Below are 21694 nucleotides of genomic sequence, written 5' to 3'. Positions count from 1 at the left end.
GTATATGGAGTATATGTATCCTCTTTTTGTATTGTTATTGTGGGCAACATACATAGTATAATATCATGTCTTATACTGTGATTCCTAACCCTACTCAAGATATCAGAAAATAGCTTTGAGTGGCTTTACTGTAATGACCTCTTCTCCAGCGTCAACCACAGGAGCGAAGATGAAAATTACTGCCATGCAAATCTCTGAGCACTTTTGTGTCAACCCCTCTAATTTCAGATTTAAACGTTGCCACCACCCTCAGGCCAACATTTACATTTTTAACCCCATGTGTTGTAAAGATATTAGAATAGCAATGTTGTATCTCTAGTTTCCATTATTTTTTCAACAGTGCTGTTTAAAATCATTGTCAAAAAATAAACAACTTGACGTAATATAAGATAAGAAAAATGATGAGACCAAACTCTTTGTAGGTGTCAAAATACGTTATGTTAATGTTTTTTTTTACTTTTCCTCAGAATCATCAAACATTTCAACCTTAAACAAAAGTTATTTGCCACTCAGTCATGTCCAACATATCATTTTTTGTCTGGTGTGTATTGCGCTTATGCCCCAGTGGCTATGCATTTTCAGTCTCGTTTCTTCTTCTTTCTCCTGCTCTCATGTCTCCTTATTTCTTTTTGCTCCTGCCCCACTTTTAGCCATCTATGAGCCATCATGTGAGGCCTATAAGCATCTGGGCAGGTCCTCTGACACCTACTGGATCGACCCCGACGGCAGCGGACCCCTTGGCCCCTTCAAAGTCAATTGTAACATGACAGGTGTGTGTGGGAGAGTCTGTGTGTGTGCTTTCATCTACGGTGCATCTACTGCGTGTGCGTGTGTGTGTGTGTGTGTGTGTGTGTGTGTGTGTGTGTGTGTGTGCGCGTGCACACACCTCGCTACTCTTTCCAGCCCCAGTAACCTGTGAGGGCGTAAAACTCTCCTGCCCTCCTCATTCTTAACCTCAGACAGAAACACTCTTGACCTGCTCTGCCTGGGGTTTCCATGGCAACACGGTCAATACTACTGACATCAAACTCTGAAGCGCTGCCACCCCCCCCCCCCCCCCCACACACACACACACACACACACTCAGCACAAGCACATATAAAACTGACCTGTTATGCAAACCAAAGTGTGCTCCAACGGTCCGAGTGACACTTCTGTCACTCACAGACACACATACCCAAACCGACACATGCACAACCCCAACTCAGCACGCACACACATGCACACACACACACACACACAGAGTGGAATAAGTAGGTAGTCTGGAACAGCAGAGCACGCAGGCAGAGAAAAGGCGAGACTTTTAATGAAATGTCACTGCACTCCGCTGGCTAGCCCCTTAGTCACGCTGAATAGCACACTCACATATACCTCAGAAATGTTAAGAGTTTACACATACACACACCTGAGAGACTTGAAATGCACGCACACACACACACACGCACACACATTCCCCGACTGACAGTGTGAATGAACAGGGAGATGTCTGAGTGACTGGCTCATGCTATAATAGCACAGACATGCCTATTAAACCCTGCGTCGCATAGCTGGAGCTTAGATTACACAGAAAGAACTTTGGTGCCATGTCAGCCAAACTGCTGTGTGTGTGTGTGTGCGTGTGTGTGTGTGTCAGTATGAGGGATGAATCCACAGTTTGTGTAAATGTATGTAATCTGGATATACTTAAACAAATAATTTACTGCATATAAATGGTTTATTCTTTTCTCACATGTTTGTGTGTGTAGAGGACAAAGTGTGGACAACAGTTATGAACAACCTGCCACCCAAAATTGCAGTGACTGGCTCCAGTAGAGAGAGACGCACCGTCTTACAGGTTAACTACAGTGCCTCTATGGACCAGGTAACACACACACACACACACACACACACACACACATGCATGAATTATTCATAGGAAGTCTTGTGAGAGTTTTAGATTTTCTGCTATATTAAACTAAAAAAATAGGTAGGTGCCATCAAACACTGTTTTCCACTAAATATAAGTCTTGTGCTGTTCTTCAGTGAAATACAATGGGGGAAAAAAAGCTTTTCATGTATTTCAAATTGTAGCCATCAGATTCTTAGTTCCATGTCAAGAGACTGCATACCAACATCCTCTTGTGAATGAGGTAGACTGTCAATCAACATAGTTAGCATTATTTTCTTTTAAATGATATCCAACACTTGAAGGCATGTCTAACATAGAGCATGCTTCTGCGTTCTCCACTGTCCTCAAAAAGCCCAGCCATGTCCCCTTACACTACACCGTGCCGACATTTTCTACTATGACAGGCTGCCTTCTCATGTTGTTAGCTGATCAAAAACTCCTTTGATTTCCTCCCTCAAAACGCACTGGAAAGAATCACCCTTTCATACACTCCTACAAGTAACTCAGAGTGATCCACAAACACAAGTCATAGCGTTCATGTGTGAATATCTTGTCGCCTCTTCATTTTTGATTTTATTGCAATTGTTTCCACGTCCAAGAGATTATTTTTTCTCTTGCAAAGCCCCTAATTTCTGGGTACTGTAACTATCCCTTACACTCGGCCTCACTAAAATCTCACCATGTCTGTGCTCCATTAAAATAGTACTGTTTTTGTGAAATGAGTGGGTAACGCTTAGCACAGGTGATTGGGATCATGCCTACGTGGCAGCCAGACACTGACACCTCAGTCTGCACTTTCCAGAAACTGCAAAGAAATCAAACAGAAGTAGATTGTAATTAAACAAGTCCATTTTTCAACGTTTGGTAACAACTAGTCGGAGCTAGCGGAGCTTTGCATAGAGTTGTTTGTAAAGTTGACCCAGTGCTAACGGAGTGCTCTTGAGAATCTAGTGAAACTCGATTGCCCAGTTTCCATATAAATAAATCAAGTAAACGAGTAGACCGAGCAGCAGTTGGCCAGGTTGTGTTGAGGTTGTGTCCATTTCCTCAACCTGAGCAAGATAATCAAGTGTAGAAATTGGATGAATTTGTGATATATTCTGATTGTCAATATCCATCTTTAGACAGTCTGTAGCAACGAGAGTGAAGTGAGTCATTTCTCCTTATATCTTGTAATGGCCGTAAATATACAGAATACATTTAGTCTGTAACTATGGTAACATTTATCCTTGTTTTGACAAACCAACACCATCAGCTGCGTCATACACTGATCCAGTCTTATTCACTCATTGCCATGGACTATAGAAATAATTGAGTCATTTCTTCCTATATCTTGTGGTGGTCTTTGTCAACAAAGATCTCTGTAGTCAATTAGTCGTTTTGTATGGTTTTTTTATGCTGAATGACTTATTTCAAAGAATCTTCAGAACACATATCTGGTAAAAAAACATTTAATGTGGTGCTTTTCTGTGATTCTTTGTGGAGAAACTAAGTTTTACTTATTGATTAGTTGACAAAATCATATGAGTAGTCGAAATAGAGCTTCTTCTGCTCTAAACAATGGTAACATTAATGCTGTCCCTGTTTTAACTAACCGACACCATCAGCAGCGTCATATACTGATGCAGTCTTAATTATTTTAAATGCACAATGATAATATCACTGTTCCACCTCATGTCCCGACCACCTGTCTCCTGTGGTGTTGCTGCATACAACCCAAATCTGTTCTCTCACACTAAAGAGTCAATACCTTAGTCTTGCTGGTTGCACAGGACGCACGAAGACACACGTCATCTTTTTCAAGTCATGTTCTCCGACAGCCCCTCTCAGTCAAAAGCGAACTGTGTGTGAACTTTACAGGTTTTAATGTTCCAATGAGGAGTGACTGTGGTTTTGTCCTTCCACGAGACAGTGTTTGAGCAGCATATGCTTCCTATAATTTAGTTCTCTCCTAATTTGTATGGATCACTTGTTCCAATATTCAGCTTCTCTAAATCAGGGGAACTTAAATTAAAACATTACAGTGCACTTTAATTCATTATGCAGCTCAATAATTTGCTTTTACGTGAAATTGTCCTGTCTGGCTGAATAAGATAAAAATTACAATGCATATCTGTGCTGGTGTTTCCAGGTGACAGCCATCACCACCAGTGCGGAGTACTGTGAGCAGCACATCGCCTACAGCTGCCGCTTGTCCAGACTGCTCAACACTCCAGGTAAGGGCTGAGGATGGCACTTTTATTCTCCACTGACTCAAGCACAGGTTCACAGTTCTGAGAAAGGCAGGATGTTCTTTATGTCATAGTTCATTCTAACAACGACTTTCAACCAGGAGACTTGTGTTCGAGAGCAGCGTTGAGTTATTTTGAAGTTACGTTGGTGGCGTTGGTGACGTTGGTGACGTGTTTTCAGTACTTAGGTTGTCTTGTTTACGTTTTACTTGGTTTACGTACTTATTTTAGTTCCAACAATGATGTTTTCCCTAAACCTAACTTAGTGGTTTTGTTACTTAAACCTGAGCAAGTATTTGTTTAAATTCACAACATTAACTCTGTGTTTGTTGCGCCGTTCACTGGGCTACCCAGTGCATATGAAAGGGATGCCAAGTGACGAGTTGGAGTGAGAATGTGTTGTATTTTACAAATATTATTGCCTCCCTCATTTGTTATTGAAGGCTTCACAATAGAGTTCTAGGGTCCCGGCCCTGGTTGGGTTATTGTCTATCTGTATGTTTGACTGTTGCTTTCATCGTGTCTTTACCTAGCACTACAGATAAAAGTACTGAAACAGAGCAATGGAAATGAGTTGTGGCCTGGCTGGCATCATTCTGAATAGATTAACTTGGATAACGTTCATTTAAATTGGATTTATTTGGACTCAGTCAGTTTGGCTGTAATGTGCTTCAGCAAGGCCTGGCATGGTCTTCCTTGTTTGGTTTGGATTAGTTAGGCTGGCTAGTGAAATGGCTGAGTTGTGTAAGATTTGCCCTGGATTAGATACGTTTGATTTGTGATTTGGCTGGGTTTAGTGGACTTTCAATGGAGTTTTGAATAGTTGTTCGAGAAAATAGAGAGCAGGGCTGTGTGTTTTTCACTATGAGAATAACAAACTCGCTGTCATTGTCAGAGCTGCCTTTTTCCTCTGTTTCCTTTCTGGCTCTCACACATACACAGTGCGCACGCACACACACACACCTACACACAAAGACCCACCTTAGGGATTGCTTCATAAAGACAAGACAGTTGTGGCAATTAGAGTGAGGAGATGAAATAAAAAGTGGGCGAAGTAGGGAGCGAGGATCTTGCGTTTGTTAGGTGTGTGTGTGTGTGTGTGTGTGTGTGTGTGTGTGTGTGTGTGTGTGTGTGTGCGTGTGTGTGTCCGTAGTCCTTGATTGACTGAGTAGGAATAAAGCGACAGGTGGTTACTAATAGCTGGGTATTAGTGCGGCAGACCAAAACTTTGCCATTAACTTCCACTGCACTGAGAGATGGCAACTAGACCTGCAGTGCACAGAAATACACACACCTTATTAATACGCTCTCTTTTTATACTCATGCTTAAATGCTTTTGTGTGAACACACACACACAAACATGCAAACATCCCTCCCACAACCACACACACAGTCAGTCAGTCCTTCATTAACTAGTTTACTCCTAATTCACTGCCTTGCAAGTTAGGGAAATCCAATTACCAGTTTAGAATGACTGAGGTAGTAGGACCGGCAAAAATCATTTACCCAAAAATATGTTTCATAAATTAGCTGTCAGCTTTCATCAAATTACACTGTCAACAGTATTTTCTCTGCACCACAGGCACACGCACATACGTACACTCCACTCCTTTTCTCATCCGGATCTCATCTATTACACTAGGGCTGGCATTTAAGAGCTAAACGAACCGTTAAATGAGGATTATATTCTGCCAACAGTGACATCCCTAATTTGGAACTTGGGCAGTAATTGTCCTAATTGTGTGACCCCCCCTTCCTCACCTCGTTCCCGTATTCTGTCCCTTCACCGTTTTTTATCTACCGTCTTTCACTCAAACGCATCCTGCACCTGCGCACACACAGTTTGTCTCCGTCCAACATTGGCTCATTCGCCAGATGGGTGGGTAAAATAATGGGAGAGCGTGATGCTGATGCATGCAACAACACACACAAAGAGACAGCTCAAAGGCACGCACAAACTCGGGCGATATTTCCCTTTTGTCTCCTTCCTCACCTATTTCCTCCTTTTATCTAATCTCTTCCTCTCTCCACTGCTCCTCATCATCTTCTGCTTCCACATTTATCAATTCATATCCATTTATTGTCTTTCCTCATTCCACACTTGCTTCCTCTACTCCCCCCTTTGTTTTCATTCATCCCATTTAAAGTCTCCATTTTTACCTTTAGCCCATTAAAAGGAGAATTAGCTCCCTTCACTAATGATTTAGAATCCTTCCTTTCAGTGTAAACAACCTGTAAACAACCAATGGCACAAGACTTGCACAAAAAAAGCCTTTGTGCAGATAAAAAGACACAGCTATCACTCTCTGACACACATACTCACAGCCACAGTGGATTTTGGATGAAGCATATGCTGAAGCTGGTGCAGTGCTGCACATCAGTTGCCTTGACAGGTCATGAATGTCCAATGTAATAAGCCAGGTACAGTATGTTTGTCTGCAAATATATCTGCAAATATTTCTTCAAACTGTTGTTTTTATCATGAATACTTTCACACAGAACGTGAATATTACGCAGCGAAAAAGGGGGCGTTGTTTTTCTCTGGAGCTATGTTGATTTTTCTGTGAATAAACGGATCAACCGATGACGTGTGGAACGGACAATCAACATGTACACTATAGTGTTCAACAGACAAAAAGAGGCTCCGTAGTTTCAACCAAACACATGTAGGAGAAGTGTGCTTTCAGGTTTTCTGCCAGGAATCATATTAAGTTTAGGGAGAATACCTACTTGATTAGGTTCAATTAAAGAGCCTAGATGTGTGCAATCTGCACCAAGACGGCAAACTGTAATTCTCCTTTCAATCTCGACAAAGGCATCGAGTATCAGATCCACTTCAAATGTATTCACATATGTGCACACACTCACTTTGACTCAGAGCTTTTGTAAGCTTGTGAAAACACATGCTGTGTCTCTCTCTATTGCCTGAAGCGATTGATAGAATCATTTTTAGAATCCAGGCTAATGAAGAGAGAAATATCTCTGTCGAACAAATGAGCTCATTAATCCAGTCAATTGTTCTACAGTAAGAGGTGTCTAGTATGGGCACAGTTTAGAGGCAACACTGATTCACACATGCTCTGCTTATATGAAGAAGCTTTGACTTGAGATGCTAGTCATGCAAACATGTCTACAAGACTTACAAAGTTACTCTGATTCTAAATTTCGGAGTTGGTGGACAGGGGCTTGTACCTTGAATCTGGTTACCCAAATTTGTTGCAGTAATGTAACAAAGAAGTGTAATTAAGTCTCCAATAACATACTCAAGGAATGCTATTAGTGCCTTTTATAAAAATTTAGTTACACATAAAAGTTGAACTGGGTGTAGCATTACTGACTCAAACCACTTTTGTCCAATATAATTGTCATCCAATCATGTAATCAAACAAATGTTGTTCTCACGTGCAAAGTAAGCAAGCAGCAAAATTCAGTTACAGCAAATGTAATGTTTTGTGATAATAACCTGCCCACTCTAAAATGAGATTGCTGATAGCGCTGAATAGCCAGCCTTTTTCTCTCTGCTGAGGAAAGCTTTCAACATCCAGTCAATCTGTGGGGGATGACATAAAGTTATGATTGTCAATGTAATTTTGTTTTTGTATCCAGTCATGTCAAAAATTACTATTGTACTGGTAAATGCTCTCATTATAAAGTGCTATTATTTCAGGATTTCATCAAATTATGAAACTTTTGTTATTAAGTCAGCATATTCATTGGCTGTTAAAATGTAACAGGTCACTAAAAGGTAGGGACAAGTAAGTGATAAAGCAACTATATACAGTAAATAGATAGAATGAAAAGCTTTAGTGTGAGTAGAATAAATGGGGAAAGCTGAAGAGAGAGAGAGAAAGTGGAACAGAGGGAGCAACTGAAACTCCTGTTGTCCAAGCTGTCAACACACATCAGTCACAGGTCGAGCAAAAGGACTGTGCCAACAATAAACTACTGGACTGATATCAGGGTGCAGCATAGGGCACTCAGTGGAAAAACAATGAACTTGGGACAAATGATCAACTGGCTGACCATAGAGGTGAGAACAACTCCGAATCTTTATTTATCGGCTTTATTACATTTCTCTTTTCTAATGAATATTTAAGTTCCAGTACTTTATTTTCATAAACACACTGATTAGAAAAGCCAACGGAGGAAAGATAGAGAGCGATGGACACAGGAGGAGAGGGGAGCAACAGGGGTAGCCGGAGATGTGAGATGAGTGTGGTTCGGGATAATGAGGCCGTGTGTATGCACGGCGCTGTTACAGTCCATTCCTTAGGCACTTCTGGTCTCAATTATTGCCACACAAGTCACAGCAAGCCCAGCGCTGTAATATTCCACACGCAAGCACACACACACAGGTCTTACCCATGGTGACTTTATTCTTCAGCGCTGGTTAACCACTTGTTTATTTCTTTTCTTTTTGTGTTTGTTCTTTGATGTTCATCATTAACCTTTACAAATGCAGCAGTAGACATTTTCTCTTCTCTCTCGCTTTCGCTCTTAAGCTCCTGTGCCTATCTGCAAAAATAACAGGTACCAATAATGATGCACTGCTGTGAAATGTGAACAAGGCGAGCTGACATCCAAGTGAACTGCAAAAGTTCACCGGAAAATATGAAATCCTTAACTAATTGACAATGAGTGCTGCAGTCTTCTGCACTGTGGCTATTATGTCAACTCACACCTGTTAAATTGATTTTGTCTTTTGTATTAGTAGTTTTCCTGCTGATTTAAAAACGTATAATCTGACGATGGACCTTGTTTGGGATTATGTCATTATTAATTGTATTATCCCTTTATATTATATATATTATCCCTTTTTATTAGCCTATTGTACCCACACACTGCCCGATTGTGCCACGTCTTTCATTACACGACTAATGTTCTGGTTACAGTGTCATTAATTTGTGAAGGCACTCGAGGCAAGAAGCAAGTCAGGGGCCGGGAGAGAACAAGAGCTAATATATCGAAACACAAGAGAGAGGAGAACTATCACCAGTGTCCTCAGGCGTCTCTCTCACTCTCCCCATCACCCTGTGCCGCCTATCCTTTCCCTTTCTTTTTCTTAGCCCCTGTAGACAAGATGCTAATTAACGTTAAATTATCTTCTCTATCTTTCTGGCAGTTCCCCCCCCACACCCATTTACAGGCAGGGGCAGGGGTGCTCACTGTGTTCAGTCAGTTGATAAGAGGCATTCGAGGCTGGCGTGTAAAGTTCGGCTTTATATAGAACAGCAAATTAATAGATGGAATTAGCCTGAAACCTTTCTTCTGCCTTTCAGATAGGTTTGAACTGGAGACACTTGAAGACATCTGCGGGGGTGGTAGTGGTGGTTGAAGATTTTCTAATTGCTAATGGGAAACAGCAGGAGTGTGTGTGGGTGTGTTTTTTTGTTTTGTTTTTGTGACAAAGTGGTGTTTAGTGAGAGAGACTGTACAAGACATAGAGCAACAAAGTGTGATCCGTCACAGAGAGGCCCATATCTTTTACAATCCAAAATACGTGCTCCCTGTTCGCTGTTGGCTCGGTAATGCATCATTGCCCGGGATAATGCTGTCATATGTTGTGTTGACAGAGTCATGTGTCTTTTCCCACACCATGTCTGTCTACCTGAGTGCAACACTTACAGCTCATAGCCACACAGGTGCCAGTGTCGAGGGAAAACAGTATAACATTTTACAGTACATTAAGTTGGAGTAATACGGTGTTTGCAAGGGCAGCACCGCTCTCTTTTTTTCTTTCATTTCCTCATTCTTGCTTTTTCTTCCTTTTTGTATTTCTTTCGCTCCCTTTCTTATTGTGCTTGTCATTTTCTCTACCACAGTCCCTTAATCACACTGACTCATGAGAGTCCCACGGGTGATAAACTTACGGCCCTGGTGTGTAACAGTGCATCTGTCTGATGTCTGTGTGGATGGATGTGGTTTAACTTTTGTAAAGACAACATCAGCTGCTAGTGAGGCTTTTGGTGTGTGTGTGTGTGTATCTGTGTTGTTTTCAAAGCCTCTATGTCTCTCTCTCTTACTCAGTACGTGTTTGTGTACTTCAGTGTGTGTGTGTGTGTGTGTGTGGCCATGCATGTGTGTGTGCTTATTAGCATTGCCATAGAGTGAGCGGTCCAGGCCTGCTGCCCACTGGCTGTAGCATTCATCCGACATTTCAAATACGCTCCGCACCCAGACTGCCCAGTGTTGGGCAGAGTGCACAAATTCTGTTTTAACGCGAGCAGAGACAAGAAGTAGCCATCCTTGAATTTACCTGAGCACAAGAACAAAGTTGAATTGTTAATAAGCAGTAGAGAAATTGGTTTAGTGCACAATTGAATAAAATATATTTTTTGAACTAATCTGAATGGGTTAGTTTTCCAGTAATACAAGAACCTTACAGAAATCATTTCAATCAAGTATTCTAAGAAAGGTGCTGTGCCTTCCTTAAAATAAAAGGAGTTTACATATTTTTTTTGTTTTTCACGCAAGATAAATCTGTCTGATGTACCAACACCTGGTAGAAGCTCAAATTACTTCTCCGTTTCAAGGCACAGCCAAAGATCAAATGGTATGAGCTGCTCTCGGTCATGTTTTGCTCGAGGTAAACTCGTTCACACTCGAAGGTTAAAAGCAGTCTTTTGAAGTTTGCATTCACTATGAATGCATTTGAATGTAGTGAAGAATAATAACAAGATTCATATGTTTCAGTTTTACAGATTTTCGGATACAGAAAATCAGCATCACATTTTAAATGAATAATAATAACTTGGTTATTTTTTGCGGATAATTAAAGCAATATTGCACCCTGTATTCTCTTCATTGTCATAGCAGGTTATTAAAAACATTCGAACAATGCAGAGCTTAGAATTTATTTTACTTTGAAACAACTTCATTGGTTTAGTGAATGCTACTCCTCTAAATCCCTAATTTACTTAAATCCATAACACATGAAAAGGCCAGGGACATAATTAATATTGTATCCAAATTCAATTGAATGCCATCTTACCCTTCAGAGACTAAGCTTCAACTTATATTTTAGTTTTTTGTGTCCTTGGTGCTGTAGTAGTTGGAACAAAACAAGGTTTCTCCTTCTAGTGTTTCCATAACAGCTGCTCTCAATGACAGGAGTGAGTGACATAAGCATCATTTATAAATTCCTTGATGCATCCTTGATGTTGGTCGTATAGAATTTGTGTATCGGAATTGTTTTCCCGTCTTAATAGAAATGTATTGATGTATCAATATGCTGCACATCACACCTCTGATTACAAGCTTTTGTATCAGAGCAGCTTCAAACAGCTCATGTCGACTATTTTTTTCCTGCCTTTGCTCTTTTCAGCCAAAATTAGACATCAGTCAACATAAAGAGCCTACAAGGGAGTCCATTATCCACACACAAAATGCTGCACTCAGCACATGGCATTGTCAACAATTTGCTAATGTTTTTTGTTACTGCCAGTGGGTGCATTACAGTTCAACATAAGACATTAAACTTGGTAATGATCTTCTGGGACTGAAGTAAAGGCAGGGCACGTGAGTTACAGGAGTGATGAGAGTGATTTTCACTTCATATTTTAGTCGAGAGAATATAAGCTGCACAAAGCTGCAGCTATAAAAAAGAGGCGGCATTCCCAGGAAATAAGGATATTTCCAGAAAGAGCAACAAAGATGCTGTGCACTCGTGCCCATTATGTCTCTCAACTCACAGAAAAACACATATTATTCCAAAGCACACGCCAATACTACAGACATGTCACTGAAAAACATGTTCTTAAAAGACAGGTTGAGCAATACAATCACAAAAAGTGTGAATAAGTGTGATCACACAATGCAACATCCCATCAGTGCAGTGACACAAAAGTCCACACAAAGTATGACTTACTTTTATTTTCATATTCTTTTTTCTGTTTTCATTCTGCAGCTTCTCTTTTCTCCCTGCATCTTTTTTCTTCTTCATCTTCCATATACTTATATATATATATATATATATATACTCATCTACTCTCTGAAATGCTCAGTGCTGCTGGGTGGGCTCCAGGCACTACACACACACACACACACACACACACACACACACACACACACAAATACACAGTAATGCAGGAGAGCTTCCCAGCAAATCGAACTAACAGCATGTATTATTGCTCTGGCTTCATGTCTGTAAAGAAGAGTTGCCAATCAAGCATAAACTAAACTGTTGTGCATGTTGATGGTGTATGTAAGAGGCTGTGTATGCGTGTGCGTGTGCTCCTTAAGACACTCTGGCTGATGGACCAAATAAATTGAGCATTTTAATGTATTCATTCAGTTCAATGCCTCCAACATCTAGGTAGGAATTTGTGTGTGTGTGTGTGTGTGTGTGTGTGTAGGTTATTATCAGTGAGATTTAGTCCCCAGTGGATGTTCATGCTTGTGATATTACTAGGTGGAGATTGTTGTCAGACAGCAACATTAAGCTGAATGCTCCTCAGAGAGATAAAGCCCTGCATGGTTCGCATTGAAGTGGGAGAGATTTGTGATGTGAGCATACTGAGCGATGATAAAATGAACCTGATAGCTTATTGATCTCCTTTGGGAAGTTCTCATTTTCATGGCTCTGGAGAATTCAGCGTGTTGCTCAAAGGAGATTTTTTAAATAAATGTTGTTGGTGCAGTTACGTCATGTGTCTCCCTGGATCTTTCTTTTATTCATATTTTTCAAATCATACATTGAGTTACTACACCCACGGACCTGACCTTTAAGATGAGACAAAGCTGGTAGAGATGAAAACTAATTAACTTGATGTGATGATGATATAGACAGGTTTGTCTTTGTTTTAGGTGAGTAGTTACATATCCATGTGCTTTGTGGTGAAATGAAATTCCTCATCACCCACCACCTTTACTTTCAAAATAAGCAATACATTTTCTGACATTGGTGACAAGATATTTTTAGGATGAATACTTTTAAAGTGTTTTTTTGGTTGTTACCCATGTAAAGTCAGTGTTTTGAATCAGTGAAAAAGTATTTTTTGAAAGCTTTAGGAGGCTTTGTCTGAATTCTCTTTATTTCCTGTATCGGGTGAGAAGTCCTACCTGGCCTTAAGTTCCCTTAAGGTCATCTCACTAACACAGATGCACGTCTGAATCTACAGAAGACAAATATATGTTCAAACAGTAACAATTCATGAGCAGCCATTGATGCGTTTCCGATATCATGGACTGTAGTTTATAATCATGCACTTTAGAATCATCAACAACACTTTCATCATTACCGATGCTCCAAAAGTGTCTTTCAACTCTGTTTTTCACTTTCTGATTTACTACTATTGCCGTGTTAATAATAGAGGAGTTACTGCATTTCACCTCATATTTTTCTGTAGGTAATGTTTCGTCACAGAAACCTAATTATATTGTGTTACTTATATCGTGGTAGAATCAAGACTTTTTTTTTTTTTTACATTTACTGGAATCTGTCGTACTCAGGATACTGCAGCTTTGACAAAGAACAGCACAGTGCTCCTAAGAGATATTGTCTTACAGCTGTTGCAGGTGTTTGCATGTTTTCATTTTTTCCTACCAACTGAGAACAAAGCAAGCACCTGTATGTTGTTTATTTGCCTGTGTTGCTCGGGGTTTGATTTGTTGCTGCTGTTGTGTACATAAGATAGTGGAGGAAAGCTAATCCAGAGATGTCTTTTAGTTTGCAGACTTCAGAAATAGACAGCGTCACAGTCACACTGAGCACAACTGAAACTTTAGCCAAACTCTCCAAAATACACAGATAGCTTATCAATTCAGACTTCTGTGGTGTGAAGAGAAGGACAGAAAGAAGGACGAAGGAAAACGCTGCATCTTACAGTGGCACAGTGATGAGAAGAGGGAAGAAATAGGGAAGTGGGCGCGTAAGACAGAAATTGATGTGGAGTGACAGAGAGGGAAGGAAACAAGTAAAACAGTGAGAAGAGAAGGAGGCAGAAGGGTAGAAGGAGAAGCAGATTAGTTTGTTTCCTGCCGCTTGCTCTGACATTGAAAGATATGTCGGTACTAATGTCCCAGAAAGCCTTGAATAACACAGCAAACCGATACATATCCTGCTTAATGGGATTTTCTGAGCTTTACTTGCTCCCTCTCACGTGCACACACACACACACACACACACACACACACCAGCACACCCAAGAAAAGCACATACAAATGAACAATGCACCATATGGCCACCGCCTGGCGGAAAGATAAAAGGCAAATGGAAAAATAGAAACTGCGCGCTTGAGGAGTAATTATAATATTGTCTTCTCATTTGTGAGGAGCTAAGGGGTTGATCTCCATTTTGAGGCTTTCTTAGGCAATCCTCAGCTCTCCATTCGTCCTCCCCAAGGTTGCCCGGGACAACAGAAGCATGACGAGCTGTGGCGTATGACCACAAACTGATCATCAAACATAGCGGTTTCACTGATGGATCACACTGCAGGAGGATCCCGCTCCATTATGAAGACATGCATATGCATATGCATAAGAATGGACTTTTTTTTTTTTTTACCTGCGTCTCCCTTACACACACACACACAGACACAGACACACACACACACAGACGCCCTCACACATGAACCATGAAATATTTCCAGTGTCAGTAGTGTTTATGTATGCAGCAGAGTCTGTCTGCATCAGCAAGTGCATGGTTTATTGGCGTCTGTGAATGTGTATGTGGCGATCACTGGAGGCAGTTTTAACACAGCTCTCGGATTACAGCGGGATATTGGGGCAGAGAAAGATTAGACCAATTGGAAAAACAACAGGAACAGAACAGAGGAAATATCACTCAGTGGTGCTAATGAAGCAACACGGGGCGGGAAGTCGATTATCCGACTTGACCTTGAGGGGTTTTAAAACTAACCCAGGGAAAGTTAGACAGACAAAGTTGGAGAAGATGCAGAGTTTTACAAATGCGTGTGCCTGTGTGCGTATGAAATTAACCGACTGTGTCCATCAGCGTGTACCTATCTGCTATTATGTGAGTCTTGTGCCACATTTTGATAGCTTTTCTGTGTGGAATGTGCCTGGTTCTGACTGTGTTATCAGTGTGTTCATATCCGTGTGTCAGTGTGTGTCTGTTCATTCCTGTGTAAATGTGTCCTTTTGTGCCAATGACGCATCTCTGTGGAGCAATTTTTGTCTTGTTTCTCACACAGGGAGCATAAACAAACGAATGAATATTCATGATGTTTGTCTTATCAAATGTTGGCGTACCGTGCAACATTCTCTTGTAATTACTTAGCTCCAATTGTTTGTGTGTGTTTTTGTGTACACATTTGCTCATCTGTCATACTGCGTGTTTGTACACACAGTGTGCTCGTGCATATGACGTCCTCTTCCCTTGGGTGTCAACAGATGACAGCTTTGTCATCAACTTGACATAGCCCTAATGTCTGAGTCGTAGATGTTGGCCTTTTAATTAGTCTCATAGAAAGTGAGCCGAAAATGTTTTGTTTTGTTTTGTTTTGACGGTCCATGACTAGATACCTTGGTTATAATAGGAGCAAATATGTTCATTTGACACCACCAATACTTGTGCAAAAGAATCCATTACAAATTAAATAAAGAACTAAAATGTTGGCAAGCACAACAAAACCAAACATCAGATTTAAAATCCAATCAATATCTCTTAAGTATAATGAAACTGCTTGTGCGACGCAGGTGCACACTGGTGCGGTACAGTAGGTACAATTCAAAGCTGCGTCTACATCTGCAAGATGGTGTTGATATTTACAATGGATTGTAAAAAAGGATAAATCAACAAAGACTTTAATCAAAGACAGATAGATCCTTCTAACAAGTATCGCCTATGTAGCCAAAGCCTGATATATCTTATTCCTCTGGTTCGTAGCGCTCCATTGTGATCCAAAACCAAAAACGGACCAATGAGCCACACAGTTGCACTGGCTGACTTGTTCCTTCATTATGATGAATCAGGGCACTGAAGTCTATTTTAACTTGATCCCATGTACATCGTGCTGCTGCCGTAAATACACTAGCGCACCAAATCCACGACAGAAAATAGTCCTTAGGACCTCATTTTTGTTGTGTCATCTCTGGCTGGAAGAAAGTAGCTGATGCATTTTCCCTCAGTTGGAATAGATTTAGGAATTTGGCTACGGCAGACAGAGAGCTTCCTCAACAGAAGTTCATCACAGAGTTACAAACGCAGTGGAGTTCCAGGCTGAAGATGATAGAAAAAGGATTGGATTTGGATCAAGAAAAAGCAGTAACCCAGTCCTTTATGTAGAAGACCAGACAAGGTACAGTACTCAGCACCCTTATGGCAAGACATGGAGGTCTTGGACTGAATGAAAAAGCTGAGCAGGAACTTCACAGATACCCTTTTAGGTAACAACCATGTAGTTATGTTTTGCAAAGGGAAATGGTGCACCTAGTCAATACAGACAAATCAAAACTGGATAAAAAAATGTAACTTAACCATGATCGTTTTGGATAGGATGACCTGAATAGGAAAACCCCACGGTTATAAGTTCATGAACTTTGACAACAGACTCGAGTGTACGGTTCATGAGCTAGAGCTGTTTTCTACAGAACATATAGGTGTGAAAGGAGCATTCAGAAATACTTCAGTTGTATATTTTTTCAACTTGCAGTTGTCATTTTTAAAATATGTAGGTGGCTGTGGAGTTATTTATTTATTCTACTGCCACATGTAGCATTTTGTTTTTAAATCTAAGAAGCCAATTGACACTTACTTTCTGATATATCTTTGTTTTAAAACTGTAGCTGTGTATGGGTAATTGAAAACAAGCCAACAGACTTTTATTTTTGCTTTAAATATAATGTATTACCGACATCTTTTTGTTTGGAACCTGTCTAATATAACTGCTAAGTCCAGGGACACTGTTGTTCTTTATGTTCACTGTCTTTTGCCTTGATCCCCAGGTGATGTGGTGGTTCACTTTTACACTGTGATCTGTTGGCTTTAGCTTCAAAGTACGTAGGCTTGAAAAACAGATGGATGAAGATTGCATTTGCTTGCACATTTGAACTTTACGAAAGCAGTCTAGTCAAAAATCTGAGATCCTGTCCTCTGTCGATTTGTATTTGTTGATGTTCTTTTTTTGCATCTTTCGCTTCAACACGAAGGAGTGCAATGTATGTCATATCAATAATTTCAGGGTGAAAAAACAAAACAAACGAATGATAAAGGCATACCTTATAAAAGTTGTGCATTGAAGGATCATATGTCAGCATTTTAAAAAACTCATTCCAAGTTTGTCTTATGTAGTTTTGTGTATTTATACTATAATTTAAATCAGCCACACTTAGAAAGGCATTTTGTGAAAGCCCCCTGAGAAAAAAATCCAGCATACAAAGTGTCTCGACTCTCTTTAGCGTTTGCAACAGTCCCAAAGGGCAATTGATTTGGATTACGATCAAAGAACAGCAGTAATGTTATGCAACAATAACAGAACCTGGGCATTAGCTTTTTAGTTAATACCTTCATAGGATACAAACAGCAGTTGATATTTGGCATCAACTGTAAATGTAAGGATGGGAATAAAAATGGAGCAGGAGTTTTAACGGGGTGTTTTGTGTGCTGATTACTCTTGTTGTCGCTAAATAGTCGTGTGGTCATGTGCCAACAGGCTAATGTGGGAGAGAGAGCGATACAAAGAGAGGAGGAGATGGTGAGTTAGATGAATGCTGTGCTACTCATTAAGCCATTAGAAGGAGTAACAGCTGGACACCCACAGCCATCTGCAGCATGTTTCCTGTCTAAACAAGACTGTTTAACCTGATCTCTCACACACACACACACACACACACACACACACACACACACACACACACACACACATATCGGCACATGAACAAAAACTGCACAAACTCTTAAAACCCAAACATACACACACACACACCAATCTGTTTGCTCCTTTCCCACCCACAGACCGATCTCTGATCACCTTTCTCAGTCTCTATCACACACACACAAAGATGCGCACACACTCACACGCACAGACACGCTGAACCTTCTCGCCCCCACAAGTCCTTAATTTTCCAGCTGTGTAGGCAAGCAGCAGTGGGCAGTTTGTCCCCCCGACAAGGGTCACTGACCCGGGGGAGAGAGCTCTCTGTCTCTCCCCTGACTGCCTGGATGACTGGAGCGCAGGCAGCAAGATTAACACTTGAAGAGGGAAAGGGGAGGGAGAGGGGTGACAGGGAGTAAGGGAGATGCAGTGGGAGGGAGGAAGAAATGGCGCACAGATGGGTGTGATCGAGGCAGGGTGGCACACAGAGCGGGAAAACGAGAGAGCGTGATGAGGAAAGGAAGATGAAGAGGAAGGTTCAGGCATGCAGCTTGAAGGGTGGAGAGCAGGGTGTGGTGGAGAGTGTGTGTGGGGGGGTCCAGCGAACCACAGCATGATGGATCACGATGTTAGCGGATAAGACGGATGTTGAGAGGGGGCAGGCTTGGCTTGTCGAGAGCAGCTTTTGTCAGAAAGTAACATATATACACACACACACACACACACACTTTTACACCAGCACCAAAGGAAGAGAAGGAACTTGAGCTTTGAAGGGCTAACACATTTTTTTAGGCGAATCAGAGAAAGAAAGGTGAGTGGGAGAGAGACATAAAAAAGAGAGAGAATGAAAGGCCACACTTGCATAGTCCTTTCTGATTTATGTAGCACTGTGAAAATGTGCGTAACACACTAAAAGGATTCCAAGATTTCCACCTGCCTTTCATGCACATTCACTCCATTGCTCAAGAAAGTGCTCTAGATGCAGTTTTACTCCGCTCTGTCATTCTCTCTGTCTGTCTCATACACACACACACACACACACACACACACACACACACATGCACACACACACACAAACTCTCACAAAGATCATTGACCCGACAAAGGTGGCAGCCATTGTCAATTTAGGTTTTCACTCTGTTCGTCCCAGAGTGGTGATGCATTGCAGTGGGTGCTCCTCAAACACTTTTGCCTCAACCTTGACTTAGCCACCAGAATAGTAAGCTCAGGTTAAAGACGATTAAGACATGACTTGTGCCAATGTATACACAATTTTTTGATTTTTTTACATCAGGTGTTGCAAAGTTCATCTTAGCACAGATAACAGATTTCGCACTCCTGGGTTTGGTTATGGCGGTATAGAAATAGACTATTAAGTAACCAACTAAGTGTGAAGTGAATTCACATAATTTGATTACAGCTTTGAATATATTATACTTGAATTGTACAAGGTAACAGATCCGTGATGGTAGTGCATCTGCTTATGTCGTTTGTCGAGCTGGTTTTAGAGAATCAGCCCAAGGATTTCGGCACACATAGCTACGCAGATAGCTATAACTACTCAGTAGGCGGTATTGTAAGTTATAAAAACAATGCACTGAAAAGATTTAAAAAAAACAAGGCCACCATTTTCACACATACGATTCCGTCAGAACAGTTGCATGACAATATATACAAGGAAGTCCAACCTGTTGAGAATAGTCACACGAAAGCTATTTGTTTATTTACACTCGGAGAAGTCTCAAAGCTTTCTCCCATTTAAATAGGAGCCGTGGATGTGCGTGTGTATGGGTGTGTACGCGTTTACAAGTTGAATATGCTTCTTAATTGAGCAAAAGTTGTTTTTTTCTGACAGAAAGATGTAGTAGTAATAGTTTGTAAGTAAGTAGTCATAGTATCAAGAGCACCGTGTGAGTTGCACAAGATGGCAGCAGCCCTAAAACGCGTGCTAAAAGGCAGGTAACATTAGTGGTAACGTTAGCGGCCAGTGCAAATGAAACCGCTGGAGCTGGAAGACCCGTCTGCTGGTTCCAGTCAGTTACAAAAGAAACGGAGAGAGAGTTGTGAGTAGACCTATACAACGGAAATGCATTGCTAGGAAACAGCTTGGGTCCATGTTTAAGGGTTGTTTACTTGTGGAATAAGAAAAGTAGCAGCTAGAAAGACAAAAATATGAGTAATACGTATTCAACGGTTGAAATAAATCTTTTGTCTTGAGCAGCCAGAAAGCGCCTCTGCTCCACTTTCAATGTATCTACCTTCTATTAAAGAGACACACTGACCACCACCTCCTGCTCCAACATATCCATTCTTTAATTGCCAGATGCCATTTCTTTCATGAAATCTACACGTTTTCACTGGAGTATAAATTAACATGGTCAATTCTCTCTGACAGTGACATCAAGTCCATCTGTGTCTTGTTGATTACCTGGATCCAACCTAACTAATTCCATCCCTTTTGTTATTCTCTTTTCAAACTCGCTTGTTACAAACCCCTGTGGATTTGAATTATGCAAATTGTGTATGTGGCTCAGCCGTGTTTTGGGCTGCTTTTCTCAGTCCAGACTAATCCCATCCAATTAAAGGAGCATAGAGCTTGATGTTGTTTGTGAGCGCTCCTTTACTCACATAGGTCCGTGTGTTAACCCAGGCCAGCAGTTCATAAATTGTGAGTCCAATCAAAGTGCTTAGCGTCTGATGTCCAAATTACTTCCTCAGAGGATAAACCCAAGCTACACCACAGAGGTGCTGAACTCATAACCATAAATGTGCTCAACAAGCAAATAGAAAACTACACAAAATGAGCAATTCAGCGGGCTTAATTCGTGCAGGCAAATTTGTTCATGCTCACAAATTAAAAGGCCTCCTGCAGTGACCTCATCTCTTAATGTGAGACACATCCAGACGCTGTGCAGGCCCACAGTTCTTAGCCTCAGTCAGTCCCACAGCAGCAGTTGATGCTGTTGCTGCAGCCGCTGAAGAATCAGGAAATCCCATCAATAATCAATGTAATGTCGGAACAAATCCACTGACTTTACAACAGCTTTGGAAACGTGCTTTCTGGCGGAGTTTTAGATGAGAGGATTGACACCACAAATAATAATAATAATAATAAGGGGATATTTTGTTGCACTTCATTTGATTGCTGTAGTTAAGTATCAGTATTCCACTGGCTAGGTCACTGGAAAAGCTAGTCTCTCAGGGATTTTGTTCATCTTGAGGTTGTGGAATGGAGTCAGTGTTTGAGAAAGCAATATGTTTGGACTGTTGCTATTTAATTGGAGAGTCTAACCTGTAAAACAAAATGAAAAAAAATAAACTGACAACTGTAGGAGTTTACCAATAAAAGCTGATTTGTTCATCTATTTTTCCTGTTTAAGTTTCCTTTTGGACACACTAAAATAATTTCCTCTCCATTTGTGTCATTGCCTCACTATTGGCCCGCTTTTTTTCACAAACGCAGCATAGCGCTGAAGTTATTTTCTTTATATGCGTTCTCTTTCAGTTGTATTATAATTTGAGTAGGGGCCTTCAACTTCTCACTGAGAGTATATCTTTTGGTACATGGTGTTTTTTTGTGCCTTGTGAAGTGGAAAATAGCCCACCGTCACTACTTTGAGAAATTTTACAGCCGGAGACTCTTGAGATGCCATGTCGCTCTCCCTCCGTTCTGCCTCAATGTAAAGCCATTGGTTGTTCATTGTCCTTGTTGCCAGCAACATTGCGCACTTACAGTAGGTGCCACAACAGGACTTGATGTTCTCGCAAAGCTTTCACCCATTTCAATAGGAGCCGTGGAT

General features: G+C 40.9%; 1 protein-coding gene across 1 annotated transcript in view; it reads left to right on the top strand.

Annotated features, from left to right (window-relative positions):
• Positions 1-21694, top strand: part of cntnap2a (contactin associated protein 2a) — a 277910-nt gene that overhangs the window by 185097 nt on the left and 71119 nt on the right. The window contains exons 13-15 of the mRNA XM_076080696.1: positions 651-770; positions 1746-1861; positions 4020-4104. Of these exons, the coding sequence (XP_075936811.1) occupies positions 651-770; positions 1746-1861; positions 4020-4104 (321 nt within the window). The remainder of the gene's footprint in view (positions 1-650; positions 771-1745; positions 1862-4019; positions 4105-21694) is intronic.

The sequence above is a fragment of the Anarhichas minor genome, unplaced genomic scaffold (assembly GCF_050575085.1).
Source record: "Anarhichas minor isolate MPS153535 unplaced genomic scaffold, ASM5057508v1 ptg000074l, whole genome shotgun sequence".
Taxonomy (NCBI): Eukaryota; Metazoa; Chordata; class Actinopteri; order Perciformes; family Anarhichadidae; genus Anarhichas; species Anarhichas minor.
This window is presented reverse-complemented; position numbering and strand designations above follow the sequence as displayed.